The 21,311-nt window shown below is 32.4% G+C and overlaps 1 protein-coding gene across 6 annotated transcripts in view; it reads right to left on the reverse strand.

Annotated features, from left to right (window-relative positions):
- Positions 1-21,311, reverse strand: part of COL11A1 (collagen type XI alpha 1 chain) — a 201,109-nt gene that overhangs the window by 107,742 nt on the left and 72,056 nt on the right. For 3 of the 6 annotated variants that reach the window (XM_033093033.1, XM_033093031.1, XM_033093032.1), the window contains 13 exons: positions 21,005-21,259; positions 20,170-20,232; positions 18,677-18,718; positions 17,639-17,701; positions 11,741-11,815; positions 10,598-10,681; positions 8,445-8,501; positions 5,051-5,104; positions 2,429-2,482; positions 2,257-2,310; positions 2,030-2,083; positions 915-968; positions 750-794 (listed from right to left, as the gene is read on the reverse strand). In XM_033093033.1, the coding sequence (XP_032948924.1) occupies positions 750-794; positions 915-968; positions 2,030-2,083; positions 2,257-2,310; positions 2,429-2,482; positions 5,051-5,104; positions 8,445-8,501; positions 10,598-10,681; positions 11,741-11,815; positions 17,639-17,701; positions 18,677-18,718; positions 20,170-20,232; positions 21,005-21,259 (954 nt within the window). The remainder of the gene's footprint in view (positions 1-749; positions 795-914; positions 969-2,029; positions 2,084-2,256; positions 2,311-2,428; positions 2,483-5,050; positions 5,105-8,444; positions 8,502-10,597; positions 10,682-11,740; positions 11,816-17,638; positions 17,702-18,676; positions 18,719-20,169; positions 20,233-21,004; positions 21,260-21,311) is intronic. The other 3 variants (XM_033093034.1, XM_033093036.1, XM_033093035.1) reach the window with 1 other exon arrangement.

The following is a 21,311-nucleotide window of genomic DNA, read 5'->3' on the forward strand; positions in this document are numbered from 1 at the left end:
AAACAGCTGGATAACTACGTACTCAGATTTAGAAACCGTTTTCTTGAGAAAAGATTTTTTAAAGCTTATTTTTGTTTAAACTTAATCAAATTGTCTCCTGTTCTTTTTCACCCTCCTCCATCTGCTCTGCTTTTTTTTCCTTTAGAAAAGTCAATACAAGAAGTTACTGTCTCTCATATTTGCTTGAGCTATTATTTATGCCTTTGAGTTGACAGGCTCTATAGTGTAGCAAACTAGGACTGAAATTAGGAAGCCTGTTTCTGATTTGATGCTTTGATTAACTACCTTGGGTAAACCTTCCCAATTCAGTTTTCTCATTTTTAAAATTCAGTGGAAAATAATAATACAATCTAGCACCATTTATCCTATATCTAGCATACTGAGCACTTCATTTTTTGTTTCTTCTGGTAATAAGATTCATTTATCTTAAATACATAAATTGATTCTGGAGCTATTGCTGATATAAAAAAATGAAACGAAACCCAGAAATAGCAACAAAAACTAGATAAGGATATTTGCCTGACAAGATGTTATGTTTTACATATCTTTTCTCTCAATTGTCTAAGACTTCCTCTATAACACAAGGAAAGCTCTATGTATACTTTCAATTTTTACTTTTTACATAACAATTGCCTGGTTAACTTAGGTAAGAATGCAATAGTCACCTGAGTTTATTATTGACTTTATATGTGTAACACCAGTCACTATTCCTCCAAAACAGGGTATAATTTAAAAAGAGAGTTGCTTACAGCTTCACCTGGAAGACCCCTGGGTCCAATTTCTCCATCTTCTCCCTGTCATTTCAAAATGAATGGGAGGATAATGTAATTAAAGACCGTATCATTTCAACATGATTCTGTTCTCTTATGTTTTAATTTTAAAGATTTCTTTTTAAAAAATGAAGTTTAATATACCCTCATTCCATCTTCGCCAGGAGGCCCGGGAGGACCTGGGGGACCTTTTTCACCCTATTAAATAAATAAAATATGATTAGAATATCAAATAAAGTAAAATGTTTATAAGTCTACTCTCTAGCTCTCCTACCAAATATAATAGAACATTTGACAGGAAAAACATATGCTTTATTTGCTGTCCTCAGAACATTTCATAGATAAATCATAATTTTACATTAACCAGCTCTACATATTCGTAGGCTAGGAAAATATTCCTTCAATTTTAAAAACAAAAAGGTTTAAATTAAATTGCTAAAATAATTCTCAGACATTGAATTATTATAAGCTAAACCATTAAAAAATATTTTGCTGAAGACTTTTAAACATGAAAACTACACTTTGGTGATTTTAATTTAATTTTTTTCTGCTTCTAAAATAATTCATATTAAATCAGCATGACTCTAGAAAACTAAAGAAATTATTTTTTCGTTTTACAGCAAGCTTATATATTTGTCTTGACATGTAGTAGGCATACATTAAATAGCTTGCTAGACATCTGTAGGATTCTCTTTTCTTTTTCTTTCTTTTTTGTTTTTAATATTCTCCACTTTACCTAAAGGTTATCCTACCTTCATTCTTTATTTTGCTTGTGGTATCTCTAATTTAGTATAATAAACCATCTAATTTAGTATAATAAAATACAGTGCCCAGTATATTGTTATACCAATGATAGATTTCCTACAGATGTCTTTGTTTGCATATATTTCTACAAATATAAAATATAAGAGAGAAATTGAGGTAATTATCAAAAAATTAAAGGCAAAATGAAATCTCCATACTTGTTCTGTAATTATATTCGTCACACATATGTACATTAAGTTTTCGCCTTAACTTGTTTGCATAAAATGAGTATTTTAAAATCTAAAACTAATGAAAGAACTTATATTGATATCACTTATGTAATTCTACTTATCTTTCTTTGAGTATCTAGTAGATGCAATAATTTACTAAATGGATTCACAAATATTTAAATTAACTTTCCTCTTCTGATTTTTCTAAAGTGTATCAATTCTAAAATATTTCACAATAATCTTGTATGATCCCTGTGTAAAGAGTAGCAGAATGGTGTATCTTACCCTGTGACCTTTATCACCCGGCAATCCTGGAAGTCCATCAAATCCTCGATCCCCCTGTAAAATCATCATCATCATCATCACTATCCTCATCACATTTCCAGTCTTACTCTATACTGTAATATGAATGTGAGGTATTTTTTCATGTCAAGACACTATTTTAAAATATATAAGTTCCAGGGGTGAACTGACATACAAGATCTGAATATAATAACATATAAGCTCCTGACCTTTGCCCCAGGCTCTCCTGGCATTCCTCTTCCTCCATCTGCTCCTGGACGACCCTGATAATGCCAAGAACATGACTGAGCAAAAGGGATTCCTGCTAACACAGAGTAAAAGAAAACAAAGTAACCGATGGCTTCAGATGCCCTCAAAATACACAACGAAAACCAAACATACCCTTTTTCCAGGTTTTCCTGTTAGTCCAGGTGGACCTTGGACACCACGAGGGCCCTACATCAAAACACCAGAATTAATTCGTTTTGGAGAATTCTTGATCAATAAACTCAGTCACATTGGAGAGATGGTTTTAGCTTTACCTTAATCATTTTAAAACAAGAAAATTATTTCTTATGTTAAAGTCCAGATAAAACAGAAAGCGAGAGAATCAATTTTTCTAAATGGCTTCTTGCAAAAAAAGTCATATTATTTTTGAAGTTTTTATAGACATGTGGTTTTCATTTAAACAAAAAGAATACAAAGCACTATTATAAACTTTTTTAAATCCTCAATTACTCATTTTATTCTCAAAATTTTGAGGTTTTGTATTTCCATTGACTGAAAAAACCCTTAACTCATCCATCTCATCTTCTTCTGTTTCCAAAACTTTATCTTTCCTCTTTCCATTCATATTTTGGAGATCTTCTCTTAGAGATTTATTCTTTTATATCATTTATCATATTGGATTATAATTGCCTTTTTTCACAGTTGAATCTCCCTTTAAAGTGTTAACTATTGCAGTTTTGGACTAACTCTGTCTTTTTCTCCATTATACTTTTACAATTTAATAAAGTGCCTGGTACATGTTTCTTCAATCATCTACAAAACACTGGAGGATGACTTGACAATCCTGGAAGTCCATCAAATCCTCGATCTATCATGTAAATTATTGACAATCCCTAACATAAATTATTGACTGGCATCTTGCCATGTCAGATTAAAAGTTAAAAATTCTCAATGTTTCTTTCTTGAATCAATATAATACAATGTTATATTAACATATAATATCGTCTGTGTAGATTGATACCCTTTTTTTAAATAAAATTACACAGATAATAACAGATAAAATATATTTCCAGTATAAATATTATACTGGCCTTTATATTTAATTAACTATACCCTTTTTAAAGTTAATTTAAATAATATGCATACAATGAGTGTGGTAGAAAATATAACACACATCTGAAAATACAAATATTTTTATGATCATTGTAACATGTTGATTATAGAAATAATGAAATTAAGGTTGTCTAATAATTAGTGGTTAAAAGAAAATATCTTTATAATATATAATATATATACAGTAGCAAAAGGACTGTACCCTGTACTCCAGATGTTAAGGGGCAATTAATAATAGGACAAATCTTATTAGTTTTTAATGAAAATGATCCTTTATTTGATATTGCATCTCTTCAGCATTAAGAACTCAAGGAAAACTGCAAAATCCATGAAAACTACTGCAGCGTGTTTTTAGATTTATCTATTTTGTAAAGAGGTGAGTTTGATCAAAAAGTTCTTAATCTTTGCAAAACATTAAAGTCCTTACATTTTCACGTAGTGTCATTTCAACATTTTATGCAATTCTCAGTTAAGCTGCAAATGCTTTTGATCATTTTATGGCAATATTAACCAAGCACAAAAAAGAAGGCCACCACTTTCCGAATTACCCAAATTTTTCTCGCTGTTCTTTGAATTTTGTTTTTTTTTTCCTTTCAAAGTAAACTGTGGTGCACCCATACAAGGAAAAACTACTCAGCAATAAAAGGGAACAAACTATTGCACTCATCAACTATGATGAATCTCAAAGACATTACGCTGAGTGAAAGAAGCCAGAATCAAAGGTTACATAATGAATGATTTCATTTGTTTTGTATTCTTGAAAAGATAAAATTGTAGTGATGAAGAACAGATCAGTGGCTGTCAGGAATTCAGGCTGGGGAGAGGTTATGACTGTAACGTGGTGACACCAAGAAATTTTAGGGGTTATAGAACTGTTCTCTATCCTGATGGTTGTGGTGGTGACTACAAAGAATATGCAGTGGTGTTAAAATACAATTTTACCTTAAAATACTTTTAAATGAAAATATTTCAAAAAGAAGGAAAAAATTAGTGGATGGTCACTTGAGAGCTCCTGTACTCCAATCTGAATTTATATTTACTGAGCGTATCAGGAAGCATTTTCATTTAAAATGAATGCATTTTCAAAGTACATCTCATTTTGTTTTTTGTTTTCTATAATAAGTATATTTCATAATATGCATATATTAAATGGCTCTATTTACTTATTATCATTAAAGGGAAAATCAATACTTTAAATTTGGCACCATGTAAATGTAACCTAAGGTCTTTTTAAAATTTTCAGCTCTGATGTTTTCAATTCCTCTGAATTTCCTCAGCTTTACAAAGTGTTTGAAGTTAGCTTCTCTGAAGTAGGATAAATATCCTTTCTGAGAGAAGATATTAGATTTAGTCTCCACAGAAAATATCTTGGGCTTGAGGTAAGGTCACTATAAGTACAACTGTAATAGTTCTACTTTGCTTTGTACAATCTCAAACCAATTTAACATTCTATTAAGCTTTTTCCCACCCTAGTTTATCTTCTTTTAATATTGTTTAAATTAATGAAGTTATTGGCAGTCAACTGGTCACTAGGGATTTTTCAGTGAAAAGAGTTGATGAGAGCTTAAAAGTAATGTAAGTAATTTTTTTACTCATATAACAAATGGCAGATACTTCAATTACCCTACTTGATAAAATAAAGTGAAAAATAAAATAAGTGATATAATTTTTTTTTTTTTTTACCTGAGGGCCAGGATCACCACTCTCACCTTTGGCCCCAGATGAACCAGGGCCCCCCTGTAGAGAAAGAGTGAGGATATAATCATTTAATTTAGCAATTCACTAATTACTTTTTATCCTACCATTGTCACCTGAAGTAACTAAACATCATTCAAAATATACTTCATCAAAATAGTATGATTTTATTAATACAATAAAATTTTCAAGTCTTAATTGAAATGTATCTCCTATCAAACTTTGATTGTATTCCAGTGTGTAAGCTCTATTTAAAAGACTATTTTATACATAACCAGACAGAAGCCAATTTCATGAAATCACATTGAAATTTTCTTTAATGTGTGTAACTTCAGAGAGCACTTATGATTATACAAGGCATTATTTACCATTACACTGTGGTAGAGTATTAGAGGCAACATATTTTTACTGAATCAGGTACATACTGCATCCATTTATACAGCAAAGACTTGATGAAATGATATTGCTTTTATACTCAGATATTTACTTGACACTGAATGCTACAGCAATAAAATGTCAAGAAAAGATGCTATTGCTATCATTATAATTGCCCTGAAATAATGTTAAAGCATTTTTCCCATAATGATGTGTGTTTTCTAAGAGAATAAGTCCTTATGACAAACACCTCTTATGAACATTTAAATACTTCAAAACGTTCAACAAAAACCTGGCACATTAAGTGGCAAAAAATCATTTTATAAAGGTGTGAGTTTTAAAAATAAATACTAGTTCATTCATCCCTCTATAATGATTTAGAACATTAAAACTAAACATAGTGATAATAGTTACCTCATGCCACAGAAATATACTGTGTGTGTTCAACATGTTACTGATTTATTTAAATCAATTCTTATTCAATTAAATTATGCATTCAATTAAAGTACAAAAAGATTAAAATCACGCTGACTGAAAATGTTAGATATCTACAGCCTCCTGGTGGCTCCAAAATAAAATAACTATTGATATGACTCCCAAGAAACATGGCAAGTCAATAACTTCAATATTCTAATCTTGAAAATTACAAGAATGATGACTAACTTCTAATTAAGAATTCTTGCAACTAAATTTCTTCAAGAGAAAAACTGGGGTTCTACATCAAATTTGATTATTAATCATCAAATTAAATGCAATTATAGGACAGTTTATTTTTAAATAATTTACTGCATTATATTCTCTGTATATAAGCACTACCTATTCAATAGATTATAATTATTTTGTTCAAACACTTATTCTAAAAATTGACATGCAATAATTGACAGTAATAAAATAAAAAATATTTCTACATTTCCTGCATGTTTTATAATCTAAACCTCCATTTGTCTATAAAAGCAATTGTAAAGAAAACAATTGAATACAATAATTTTTCATTGGAAGAATATAGGTATTTATGTTTTAAAATATTCATGTAAACTTCATTTTTTTTAAAAATCTTAATGTATAAAATACTTTTTAGACTCTAGCATTAACAGATATTTGAAAGTTTGTAATAATTTGATGTTCGGAGCAAAGGATAATAGAAAGGAAAATGGTGAAAAGAAACAATATGATTTTTTTTCTCTCAATCCTTACCTTTAATATTTAAGGAAGCTAATACTTTCCATAACAAAGACTTAAAAAGTAAAATTAATTAATCTTGGATGTAACATTGAGAATGTGTAGATGGTTGCTAATGTTTTCTCTTTGCTAACATGATATGACTGACTGACCTTAATGATTATTTAGTGAAAACAGAAAGTGCTAATTTTATATGCTCTCATTGGTTCTGCTCATCACTGCCCTTATCCTCGGTGCTTGTGTTTGTCAGGATGATAGCTAGGAAAATTCTTGTGGTAACTACAGATTTAGAGATCCTAGATTAATATTTTTAAATTAAGTAATATATGCCAGTGTTTCCCAAACATTCTTGACCGTTAGAATGAGCCTGGTGACTCATTAAAAGTAGTTTGCTAGTTCTGACTCTGAACCTACATCATCAGAGTTTCAACTTCAGGGCCCCCGGAATTTTTATTTTTAGTAAAATATATAGGTAATTCTTCTGCCCCCAGATTTGCAAAGCACTAGTATACTGCTGACTTTCTTTAGTCACATAAATTTGAATTATCACTAACAAGCAATTAGATATTAACTATTTCTTCCTTTGATATGGGATCTCCCATGTTCCTTATTATATTTTGAAAGGCAGAACAGTAAAAATACATGATAACACTTGATAATGCATTTAGAATCATGTATACTTTAAATTCTATTGAACATATTGCCAGAACATATGTCCCACATGAGCTCATATGATTGAGTGTATAGCCCTTCAAAATATACAAAATGTTATGAAATTTCAAAATTAAATTAAGATAACTATACATTTATGTAAAACTATATAACAATCTCTTGAACAAAATACATATTTCTCATACTAAGAGTAAAACAGATTACTTAGAAGACTATTTAGTTGATTCAAATTTGAATAAAATAGTTTTGCTATAAGTGTCTACTAAGTAAATCAAAGATAAGATTTTGATGTTCAGAGTAATAATTTCTATAAATACCATTATTTCAATAAAACATATTGAAAACATATAAAGTCATATGAAAGCATAGTAGAAACACTTTTTATACAGAAAAATAATACTTGTAATATAAATTATTTATTCCATTAATTCTAAAATCAATGAGAACCTATGTTGGGATCCTACAGTGTACTTTTCTCTTAGGCAAAAATATGTGATTTGAAAAACATCTTGGTGTTTTTTGTCAATTGCTGCACAGCTTAACATTTGGTAAGTTTCAAAAGATTTGAAGATATTGTAAAAAACTATTTAGCAAGCTTGTTTAGCAAATTTGTTAGCAAGCTTGTAAGAAAAATTAAAAACATTTATTTCCCAAGAGTCTCTAAAAGAGAAAATAATTTCTCTAATATCTGGAGCACTTTGTGGAATACTGCAGGCAGCCTGAAGTTTAAGCCAAGTATCCTGTTTTCTCCTAAAATAGTGGAATAATTTTTACTGACTTCAAACATTTTTTTACTGAAAATTCTGTTTGACATAAAGTTAGGTCTCAAGAATTTAATGTATAATTGAATTTTAGTAACTAAATATTATGCAAATAAATTATATTTATAGTCTGAGAAATTAATATTTGGGTATATGACTCAATTATATTTTTCATTGTATTTATTTGATTTGACAATTTTCACTGAAACTTTTCCATCAAAATTTACTGAGGACTAAATTGAAATAGATTTTTAAAATGGAAACAAAATCAAGTATAAGTAGGTATATGTACCCTAGTTTCAGCAGCCAGAGATATGAACAATGCTTGGCCAAAATTGCACAAGAAACAGATATTACAGGAATTTAAACATGCATTATCTTATTGGGTAACCTACCACAGGACCTGGTCTTCCGGTTAGACCCATTGGGCCAGGCGGACCTCTCAGAGCAATCTAGAAAATAAAATATATCAAACTCAGTAATGCTTTACTAGACTAGCGTATTAAACCACAATATTCATTTGTATAAGCTACCCTTAAGTAACAGATGATCCAAACAGGTATAATAGCTACATGCTAGAAAGAGTGCCTCATTTATTGAAGAACTGCAAGTTTCTAGAGTGACAAATAAACTAAATAAGTATCAGACATCTTTTTAAACTGTTGTAACTTATGTACAATCTTATACCATATATTATTAAGATTTATTAAATGATAAAAGTTAAAATAGATTTTAAAATAATAAATCTAATATCTGATTTTTATTTCTACTCTGAAGTGTACTTCAGAATAATGTTTAGACCTCCCTCAAATACATAGTTACAATTCTCATTGAAGATACTTTTAGAGGTGAACAATTTGAGGTGCTTAAAATAAAATTTTCCTAGCAATATTTTAAGAAAGGTGATGACAATTAAAGTCAGATAGCAAAAAGCAAAGTTGATCAGAAAGTGTTATGCCAAAACACTTCATTTGACAAATCTCAAATTTAATGCTCCATAGAAAAATGCATTTATTTTGTGTAATCATAGGCTGACATAGACTGATTACATGCACTATTGATATTGAATATTAGAAATGTGAAATTAGCATACTTGAAAAGTTGGAACAAGTAGAATACAAAGGATAAATATTTGATAGATGTTAAATTAGTATGGTGTGCTATTTTTGAATATTAGTGATTCCAAAGATGAGGACTTAGGTTATAAAAACAGATATCAAAAATAATATTGTAATAGAAATAATATGTAAAATTGTATTAGAAGAGTGCACAAGATGAAAACAGTAGAATCTCCAAAGTTCCACTACTGACTCACCATGAGATTTTTGACAATACACTTCTTAATCCTTGAGATTAAATATCTGAAAAATTGGAATTATAATGCTTGCTACCTATTTCCAAGTAGGTTAAAAGGACTAATAAAATGAGGAATTCAATGCCTTCATAAAAGATTTAAGCTCAAATAATTACTTTAAATTTGTTCAAAGTAATATAATTTATAAGATAAATTGTAGGAATCATTAGTAAATTATTTTAAGTATTTTTAGATTTGTATATGCCAAGGTCTAGTAAACAAGTATTTAAATTTTTAATTGTCTTTATACATGATGTAACCAAATAATGGTATCTTTCCAGATGAATAGATTTAGTAAATATATAAACACATATTGATAGTGAATTTAAATTTCACTTATGTTTTCAGATATTTTATACACTAATAAATTTATGATGAATAAAAAGTTATCACAGAAATGATTTACATTACTTATAAAGTAGGTATACACAACCATATCAACCATAAGACCTTTATTTCCTTTCTCCTTAAAAATAAAAAATAACTATACTATGAATAAAAGTATTACCTCAGTTTCAAGTCTTTATTGGTCCTTCTTTTGATTTCCTTATGTGCATTTTAATTGCAATAAATGTAATTAAAAATAAATATAATTGTGTGCTTTGCTAAGTATCAGATAATGGAAGCTTTTAGCTGACAAAGAATTATAAACTGAATGAATTTTGCAAAAATATTACAGATTATAATGATTAGATACTAGAATACATATTTAAAGGTTTCTTGCCTATACAAACACTCCTAAGAAACTTAATTTTCTGGATTATTTGGGATATCCTAAATAATATAAAAGATTAGGATGAAAATTATTTGAACTTTATTCTCTTTATTAATTAATCATTGACTTATGCCTTAGTAGGAAAAAAACTGGACATGAAACATAGAGGGCTAGAAATGAATCCATCAGTACTCTTTGAAATAGTTCAGAAAATTTGTGTGCTATGGTTTGTGCGTTATTGCTAGAATTATGCATAGCAATACCGCAAGGGTTATATTTTTGATTATTTAACTTTAATAATCAATTAAAGAAAATAATTCTACTGGATAAATAAATATAATCTTAACATCTTTTCCATCTAAATGCAATATACTATTCAGAATTAAGGATTTTGTTCATAATAGTAGCACCCTCCTGATGCACGCGTTGTGCGCACGCGCAATTTGACATAGACTCAGATCATGGGAATCCTTTCTTACCCGAGCTTGCTGAAGAATTGCCTGGGCCTGAGCTTCCTGAGCAGAGATGGTGGGTCCTTTGGCACCATCGCTACTGTAACGAAACTAAAGAAAGGTAGCATAAAGAAACTCAAATCAGCCTTTGCCAAATAGGTACCTTAATTACTAGATAAACACTTACTTAAAATGGTGGGATTTTACGAAAGTCTAAGGTAACTCCATTATGAATCATGATACTTAGATCTTTTTCTGTTTTAATTCTCCTTCTGCTCATTATGCAAGTCCTCTGGACCATGTTATACCATTTGTAGAAGAAACTAGAGACTCTTTTCCAATTTTAAATTCCATAATTTCTGAAAACTCTGTAATAAGCAATCATGCTTTTTTTTTTTTTAAATCTGCACATATACTATCCATTCTATTCATTCATTTGTAAAAATTCCAAATGTACTAAGTTCAGTGGTGGTTACATATCAATTCCTATTTTGTTAAGCAAAACTTTTGTAATCTCTGTGAAACAGAGGAAATCTTCCTTGAGATATATTAATTTTGTATAGCTTTTTATAAGTGATTACACTAACAAATCTGATCCTCACTGTATCCCTCCGTAAATTTCCAAAGCGTCTTTTTAAATTTAACTCAAGATGCAGCATGAGTCAATTTCTCATTCTACATAATTATTACTTGAAATTTTATTACATTTATATAGATTTTTTTTCCTCCCCAGAGAACTAGGAACCTTATGGCAAAGCAAATAATTTTTGAGCAATGAATAACACTATAGATATATCGTCTTTAAAAAAGTATCAACCTATTGTCTATAGGGTGATAAACTGTATATTAATGTTAACATATGAAATGCATGTTAATCACATAAACTGGGATAAAGGACAAGATTGGAAATATTAAGAAAAAACTCTAAGCTTTTTTGTCAAAAGTGTAATCAAATACTGAAAGTTTAATTCTAAAGCAGAGATTCATATTTACTAAAATTTCATCTTAGTAAAATTTCTCTTAATTTCCAAAGGCTGCTTGATTTCAAGTATCTCTACCTCATGCAATGGTTTTTGGTTCATTTCTCTGTAATATGGTTCAATTATATTTTTCAGTAATAAGATGACAAAATATCAAGTCATCTTTATGACAATAAAAACAAAAACATACCGGTAACATTAACATGGTACCAGGAGGACCAGGTAGACCATCAGCCCCTGGTAAGCCAGGACGTCCTGGGGGACCCTAAGAAAGTAAATAAAATCATCAAAATTAACAAATAAATAAAATAATCAAATTTGTTAGAAATCAAATGACGTTTAATAATTCTACATTATCTAATTTGCATGTGTCCTCTCCTTGTTTAATCTCCTTTTAATAAAGTATACCTAGGAAGGGTTGTATTTCACTGTACTAGTTTTACATTATTTTAATAATTCACAAAATTATTGGCTACACAAAGATGGGCCAAAAAAGGGGGGAAAGGAAATTTACAAGAAGAGTTCAAGAGACTTAACACAAATGCTCTTTTCACCCGGGTAGTGATATTCAAATTAGAATTCAAGCTTATTTAATTCTATCAGCATCCAAATAAACAGCCATGGAAGCTCCTAGAAAATATGTCTTAATTCAAACAGAAGAACTGAAACTAAAATAACAGGTTCATATCAATATGGAAACTGATTGCACATAAAAGTTTTCTTAATAATTATCACATAGATAAAAATCCATATTCTTTCTTTACCCTCACTTTTTAAAATTTTTCTAATTATTTATATATATATATATATATATATATATATATTTATATATATATTTCAGTTACAATTGGCATTCAATATTATTTTATATTAGTTTCAGGTGTACAGTATAGTGGTTAGAAATTTACATAATTTATGCAGTGATTCCACCAATTAGTCTAGTACCCACGTGGCACACACCATACATAGTTGTTGCAACATTATTGATTATGTTTTCTATGCTGCACTTTACATTTCTGTGACTGTTTTGTAACTACCAATTTATATTTCATAATCCCTTCACCTTTTCACCCTTCTCCACAACCCTCCTTTCCTCTGACAACCATCAGTTTGTTCTCTGTATCTATGAGTCTATTTCTGTTTCATTTGTTCATTTATTTTGTTCTTTAGATTCCACATATAATTGAGATCATATGGTATTTATCTTTCTTGGTCTGACTTATTTCACTTAGCATAATACCCTCTAGGTCGATTGCTGTAATTGCAATTGGTAAGATTTCATTTTTATTATGGTCCAGTAGTATTCGATTGTATATATGTACCATCTCTTCTTTTTTTAAAATTAATTACTTTATTTAATTTGGACATTCAATACTATTTTATATTAATTTCAAGTATGCAGCATAATGGTTAGACATTTATATAATTTAAGAAGTGATCCCACTGACTAGTCTAGTACCCACTTGGCACTATACATAGTTATTACCATAATATTGACTATATTCTCTATGATTTACTATATATCCCCATGACTATTTTGTAACTACCAATTTATACTTCTTAATCCCTTCCCCCTTTTCACTCACCCCCAAGCCTGATTTCCATCTATCATCCTGATAAAGGTAGTACCCATTTGATGCCATACATAGTTATTACAATATTATTAACTGTATTCCTTATGCTATCTATTCCTTACATCCCCATGACTACTGTGTAACAACGAATTTGTACTTCTTAATCCATTCCCCTTTTTCACTCACCCCCCCCAACACTCCTCCCATCTGGCAACTATCCAAAATGTTCTCTGTATCTATAAGTTTGTTTCTGTTTTGTTTGGTTGTTTATTTTGTTCTTTAGATTTCACATATAAGCAAAATCACATTACATCTGTCTTTCTCTGTCTGACATACTTCACTCAGAACAATACCATCCGGGTCATCCATGCTGTCACAGATGACAAGAACCCATTCACCTCCATAACCAAGCAATATTCCTTTGTGTATACACACACACACACACACACACACACACACACACAGGCATATGTGTGTGTGTGTGTGTGTGTGTGTGTGTGTGTGTGTGTGTGTATATATATATATATATATATTATCCATTCATCCATTGACAGACACCCAGGCTGCCTCTACATCTTGGTCATTGTAAACAGTGCTGCTATGAACAGTGCTGTATGGAGACATCCATCTCCTTGAACTAGCATTTTGGGTTTCCTCGGATAAATCCCTAGAAGTAGAATCACTGGGTCCTTCTTTTCTCTTGTTATAGCCTTTGTTTTAAAATCTATTTTGTCTAGTATCAGTATTGCTATGCTAGTTTTTTCTTTTTCTTTATTTTTCTTCTGCTTGTTATTTCCATTTTCATTAAATATCCTTTTCCCACCTCTTTACTTTCAATCTGTGCGTGCCTTTCAACCTGAAGTGTATCTCTTTTAGGTACCATATGTAAGGATCTTGTTTTCTTATCCATTCAACCACCCTATCATTTGACTGGATCATTTAATCCATTTACATTTAAAGTAATGTTTATACGTAATAATTGCCATTTCATTAGTCATATTTCTTATCTTTTTTTTTTTTTGTCTTAAAGAAATCCTTCTAACATTTCTTGTAACGCTGGTTTGGTGGTTATGAACTCCTTTAGCTTTTTTTTGTCTGGAAAACTCTTTATCCATCCTTCGATTCTAAATGATGTCTTTGCTGGGTAATCTTGATTGTAGGTCTTTGCTTTTCATCACTTTGAATATTTCATACTAATTCCTTTTGGGCTGCAAAGTTTCTGTTCAGAAATAGCTGACAGTCTTATGGGAGCTGCTTTGTAGGTAACTGTGGGGACAGAGCCCCAGAAAACAGTTTCCAGGCTCTTGGCCTCACATAGAAAGGTGCTGGCTCAGGTAGTAAATGGCCATCAACTGTGATTGCATGGCCATCAGCTGTGGCTAGTTGGCCGTCAGCTGTAACCAGTGGGCTATTGGCCTCTAATATAACTGCTGTGGCTATGCTAGCAAAAAATGGGAGCTAGGAAGAAGATGGTGGCTGAGCCTGCAAGCGGCACAGTGAGGGTTGAGAATTGTGTAGCTCCTGGTTCCTGTGTCTCCAACCCAGCTGCCAGTGAGAGTATAGTGGTATGACTCCCCTACCTATGGCTCCGTGGGTGTTCCTCTTTGGCCTCACCATGTCCTGCGTTCTTATGTGGGGAGCGGGACAGGAGACCCCGCATGACACTCTGCATGACTGTAACTAACTGCTTTTCTCTTGCCGCTTTTAAGATTTTCTCTTTGTCTTTAACCTTTGCCATTTTATTTATAATGTGTCTTGTTGTGGGCCTCTTTGGGTTCATCTTATTTGGGATGCTCTGAACTTCTTGGGTTTGTATATCTATTTCCTTCATCAGTCTGAGAAGTTTTCCATCACTATTTCATCAAATAGAATTTCAATTCCTTGCACTCTCTCTTCTTTTACCCCAATGATGAGAATGTTGTTACACTTGATGTTGTCCCAGAAGCCCCTTAAACTATCCTTCTTTTCTTTTCTTTTTGTTGTTCTGATTGGGTGTTTTCTATTACTTTATTGTCTAAATTGCTGATTTTATCCTTTGCTTCATCTAATCTACTGTTGATTTCTTTGAATGTATTTTTCATTTCAGTTATTGTATTCTTTATTTCTGGTGGTACTTTTTAATGTTTCTATGTCCATATTTATGTTTCTTATCTCTTTGTTGAAGTTCTCGTGAGATTACTGAGCATCCTCATAACCAGTGCTTGGAACTCTGTGTCTGGTAGATTGCTTGTCTCCATTTCGTTTAGTTCTTTTTCTGGAGCTTTGTTCTGTTATGTGGGACATGTTTCTTTGTTTCCCCATACTGGCTGCCTCCCTGTGTTTGTTTCTATGTATTAGGTAGAGCTTCTAAGTGTCCCAATTTTAGTAGAGTGGCCTTATGTAGTAAGTGTCCTGTGGGGCCCCGTGGTGTAGTCTCCCTGGTCACCAGAGCCAGGTGCTCCAGGTGTGTCACTTGTGTGGGTTGTGTGTGCTCTCCTATTGTAGTTCAGCTTAGTTACTGTTTGCAGATCAATGGAAGGGATTGACTCTCAGGCTCATTGGTTGAGAACTTGCTGTTACTACAGTGGAGGAGCTGTGGTGCAGGGCTGACCTTACAGAGCAAGATTCTCTTTAGTGGGGCTCTGGTGCCTGCTCAGTCTGCCCTTTGGTTGTGTCATCCTTGGAAGTGGCTGGGTGATGTTCTGGCTTGGACAGAAGCTGGCCACCAGGTGTGCCTGCCCTGGAGCCTCCTGGGAGGGAACCTACAGCCAGCCAAATTTAGCCACATGTGCTCTGCCCTTCGCCACCTGGTATGAACCACAAAGCAATCCTCAGATGGCTGCCACCCACACTGGGCTTAGAGGTGCCTCAGGAAGACAATCTGCAAATGAAGGCCAGCTGTCACTAGTGCGAGGCTCAGGATTGCTCGGCCAGAAGTATGGGACATGCTGAAGCCAGATGTTGCTTGTTTGGGTTTTGTGAACCTTTGAGAGATTTTATGAAATTCCCCACATGAGCTAAGACAGGTTGTTTGTACATAAAAGCCACTGGAAGTGACATGGGTGTGCCTGAAAGTTGGGTGGGGTGGGATCTCTGGAAATCAGTAGGGCCGGACAGATGGCAGGTAATAGCTAGTTTGCTGGAGACTCAGATATGGTGTCTCTGTGAATCTGCACGCAGGTAAGGGGAGGGCTCAACAAAAAAACGATGGCTTTTGCCAGCTCCTCCCTCCAGGAGAAAGTTGTCCTTCCAGCCGTTGCTCTGAAGCCAGACAACTCAATTCCTCCCCGAATGTCCCTGGCACCTTTCAAGCAACTGCCCCAGCACTGGAGCTCAGAGTAAATGAGTCCATCAACAAGTAAGTCCATGTGTGGCTCCTTTAAGAGGAATGCCTGGGACTGCAGCCATCCTCCGTCTCACTCATCCATGATCTCTGTTGGTTTTCACAGTCAGATGTTGTGTGGACTTCTCTCCCCAGCACTAGAACCCTGAACTGGGGAGCCTGGTGTGGTGTTGAGACACCCTCACTCCTCTGGGGGAGATCTCCACAGCTGAGAAACCCCTCCCGACTTTTAATGGTCACACATGGGTGTGGGACCAGCCCATTCTGTGTCTCTGCCCCTCCTACCAATCTAGAGGTGGCTTCTTCTGTATGTCCATAGTTGTATGGCTTTGGTTCAGCTAGAATTCAGGTGATTCTCAATGATGGTTGTTCTGTAATTTAGTTGTAACTGATCTGGTCATGAGAGGAGGTGAGCACAGCATTTACCTTTGCTGCCATCTTGACCAGAAATTTGTACCATGTCTTCTTTATCCAATCATCTGTTGATGGGCACTTGGGCTGCTTCCATATTTTGGCTATTGTAAATTGTGCTGCAGTGAAAATAGGGGTGCATGTATCTTTTCGAATTAGTGTTTTGGGTTTCTTCAGATCAATATCAAGAAGTGAAATTGCTGGGTCATAAGATAGTTCTATTTTCAATTTTTGAGGAACCTCCAAACCATTTTCCATAATTACACCAATTTTCAATTCTACCAACTGTGTACAATGGTTGCCTTTTCTCCACATCCTCACCAACACTTGTTTGTTGATTTATTGATGATAGCCATCCTGATAGGAGTGAGGTGATATCTCATTGTGGTTTTAATTTGCACTTCTCTGATGATTAGTGATGCTGAGCATCTTGTCTATTGGCCATGTGCATATCTTCCTAGGAGAAATATTATTCCGGTCCTCTGTCCATTTTTTATTGGACTATTTGTTTGTTTTGGTGTTGAATTGTATGAGTTCTTTATAAATTTTGGATATTAACCACTTTTCAGATATTTCCCAATGATAGATCTGATAAGGGGTTAATATCTTTACCCTCACTTTTAAAATCACAGTTAGAAAAATTAACCAAAATGTTGCATGACACTGAATTTATAGACTCCCCCCACCCACAATGAGAAGGATAACATGTTGAACTTGCAGAATATATTTTAATTTTTAATCTATGTTACATTCTTTTGTTATGAGGAGTACCTTTACTTACCCTCTCGCCAGGGTCACCAGGAGGTCCAGAGGGGCCTTGTAGACCTGGAGGACCCATAAGACCCTACAGAGAAATAAAACCATGATCTGAGTCAGATTCCTGATCTCATTAGTATTCAGGGAAATTCATCCTACCCAAATCAAAGTAGAGCTCATTTATATTTCATAAATATACAACTGTCTCCCAAACAATTGCCCTATTTATCTTCCTATGAAAAGACAACATATAGGGACTGCTTTGTAGCTATCTCAACTCCTTCTCTATGAATCTGCTCTCAGAGTGGAGGTAGGCATTCCAAGGAAAAACAGGAAAGGAGAACTCGCCAACGTAAAGTCCCTGAGGTAGAAGTCGGTTCCCAATTCTAACAGAAAAAATGGTAGACTCATACAATTAGACCTTAAAAATGTGAGAACAGAGTTGAAATGTAGAAATCATTTAGCTTAGAGGCATTTTTATATTTTCTTTTATGGGTAAAAGTATTTAAAGGCATCAGTATCACATATTTATTTCAGATGACAAGAATTTAATTAATTCCACAAAAGACAGAGAATTTCTTACAAAGCCAGATCAGTGAAAGTACCTGAGAAGAAAGACACACTGACTGACATCAGCCTTACTAGTAAAGGACAATAGAAGCTGATAATCACTCCATTCAGAACTACAGATAATTCTACTTAGAACTCTCAGCTATATTCATTGAGATATAGCTATACCTGTTTAATAAAAATTAGGATGGCTTTTTTTGTCACTTTCTTAACTTTCAGGTAGAAAGTTGGAAATGAAGTTAGAAAATACAGAGATATTTAAAGAACAAAACTATTCAAAACAAAATTTAATTCCACTGCTCTCAAAAGAATATCATTTGGATAACCAAATCAGAAAGCAACTGATGGTCACCAGGTTCTATGAACAAATTTTTGCCTCTATAATTCAATACTCAAATTAGTATAAAATGCATAAATTCAATAATGTAATAAAATTCTTATATTTGATTATTAAAAACATCAGGACAAAAATAATCTTAAAACATTTACATACCGCAGGTCCTGCTGGCCCTGGTGGTCCTTCAATAAGCATACCCTGTAATTTAAAAAATGATAGCGAATCATTCATAAGGAAATGTAACCCCTAACCTCTTACCTAAGTGGCCCTAAGAAAGCACCACATCATGGCACTTTAAAAAGTGAATTCTCTCTTCCCACCACATAAAACCAACTACAAACATTTTTACATACGGAGGGGAGGACATTCGAAATAATAGAAGACATAGTCCCTGTCCTCAGAGAATCTATGAACTAATTAGATAGGTAATCAATATTCAGATAAGTAATATTACAAGAAGAATATGCTAAGTGCTCCGAAGAAGGACAAATGAGACATTTGTTAAAGTTTTCCCTAGCACTCAAATAATGCCGGGCACAATGCAGGAACTTAATAAATATTGGCTGCACAAATGAAAGAGTGGAAGTGGCATCTAAGCAGTTTAATTCAGAAAAGGAGAGAAAAGTTCAGACAAAAGAATCAGGGATAAACATGAGATAAGTTCTTAAGTAGACAAGAGAATATAATACTATTTCAGGATAAGAACCCAGTTCTAAAATGTTTATGAGTTTACTGCTGAAAATTGTTTTATTATTTAAAAATTGGTTGTAAATTTTCAAAACAATGGCATATTTATTCTGAAAAAAAAATTTTTAAAGCCTTTGGTGAGCATGTGGTATACTTTCTCAGATTTTGGAGTAATGTAGCAGATATCCAACAATGTTCTTATAGGCATTATCTTCCTAATTTTAATCTCCCCTCCCTTTTTTTTTTTTAATTATTATGTCCTTAAGAGTTCTGAAATGATTTTCATGACCTTGAAGCAAACATTTAAACATACTATGTTAGTATAACGCAATAGTTTTTTTTCAAGTTACTCATTAGAGAGAATAGTAAAATTGTTTTCCAGTAAGAATTTGCTTCTTACCAATATCATGAGTGGTGAGAACATTAATATAAATTTTAAAAATCACTTTTATAGTATATTGGAGCTCTTTGAATATAAGTAAATAAATTTTAAAAATAATGTTTTCATATTATGACATGATGTTATTTGGCTGTGAAACAAACAATATGTCAAATAATATATTTCTAATAGTGTCAAGTCATAGAAATAACAGGACAAATCATTGGATTAGAAACTACAAGAACCCAAGTCTGGTTGTACCTCAACCACCAGACATTTAAGTATCAGGAAAGTTACTTAAACCTTTTAAATCTCACGTTCTTTCATTGTAAAATGAGAGAATTATACTAGACAAATTTCAGCTACTTTCAAATTCCCAAATTCCTTATTTCTGTATTTTTTTGGTTATTGAAATTCCACTTGCCAGAAATGGCCTTATAACTCATTTATTTGTGGCAAATTATAAACATGTGGACATTAGGATTTTCAATGGTAATACATGAACATATATAATAATTAGGATGATGACTCATAAGTTAAATACTTGTACCAATGTTTACAATGTATTCACATTAGTACTTACAGGTTCAACTACTGCTGGTTCTCCTTTCTGTCCCTTTTCTCCATATGCACCATGGCCATTTATCTGTTGAGTGAAAAATTCAAGCAGCCTGTCTTTAAGTAAATAAGGCTATTTAAGTATTTTTTAATAAGGAAATTTAATCATCTAAGTGCATTTAGAACAACGTATTAAAATGTCTTTTTAAATAGAAACTTATTAAGAGTTTAAATACTTAAAATATAAAAAGGAAAGTATAATGAACATTAATACTGAGTCCTGAATGAGACTGAGAAATTGCTTCTTAAAGATATCTTAAAGAAAGATTAAAACATCTGTAGACCTCAGTTATTATTCCACAGTATTAAGAAAAAAGTGTCATCAATTAAATTTAATAAAACAGAGGAGGGAGTAGAGGGTGGGAGATACAGGTGAAGGCAGACAAAAGTTAAAATAATAATAATAATAATAGTAATAGTAATAATAATAAATACAGCACATTACTGAGCATCACCAAAAACTACACATTTTAAAAACATATAAAATAGTCTAAAAATCAGAAATTAGATGGACTACTTAGAATAATAATGACTATATTTTAATCATATCAATGAAAAGAATATTTGGATACAATTCTATTCAAGATTATACTTTCAAACAAAGACTCCAGTAGTGTGGCTGGACATACAACTGCTGAAATCCCCATGAAGAAGAATTTATGAAGGTGTCCTAGGTGATAAGTATTCATAATTTATATAAGAACACAACCTGTATTTTAAACCTGAAAAGACATCAAGATGAACATGAAAATACTCCAAGAATAAGACACGCAATGACACAGAGCATAATACTGACTTACGCTTGTTTCTGTGATATCTGTTTCTGCTGGAACACCTGGACCAAATTCTTCATTAGTGGGGCTTGTCGGTTTATCTTCATATTCTTTATATTCATAAAAATCATATTCGCCTAAATCTCCATCTACCAGAAGATCAGAGTCCCTGCCGTCTATTTCTTTGTTTTCATACAGTGTATCCTCGGAATTTTTCCTCTGGGAATCATAATCCTCTCCAGTTAGATATTCTTCAGTAAATACTTCTTCAACTGGATTTGGCTATTAATTTAAGTTGCAAGGATTTGGAGAACACGAAGTTTACTGTTAGTAA

The sequence above is a fragment of the Rhinolophus ferrumequinum genome, chromosome 22 (genome assembly GCF_004115265.2).
Source record: "Rhinolophus ferrumequinum isolate MPI-CBG mRhiFer1 chromosome 22, mRhiFer1_v1.p, whole genome shotgun sequence".
Classification (NCBI taxonomy): Eukaryota; Metazoa; Chordata; class Mammalia; order Chiroptera; family Rhinolophidae; genus Rhinolophus; species Rhinolophus ferrumequinum.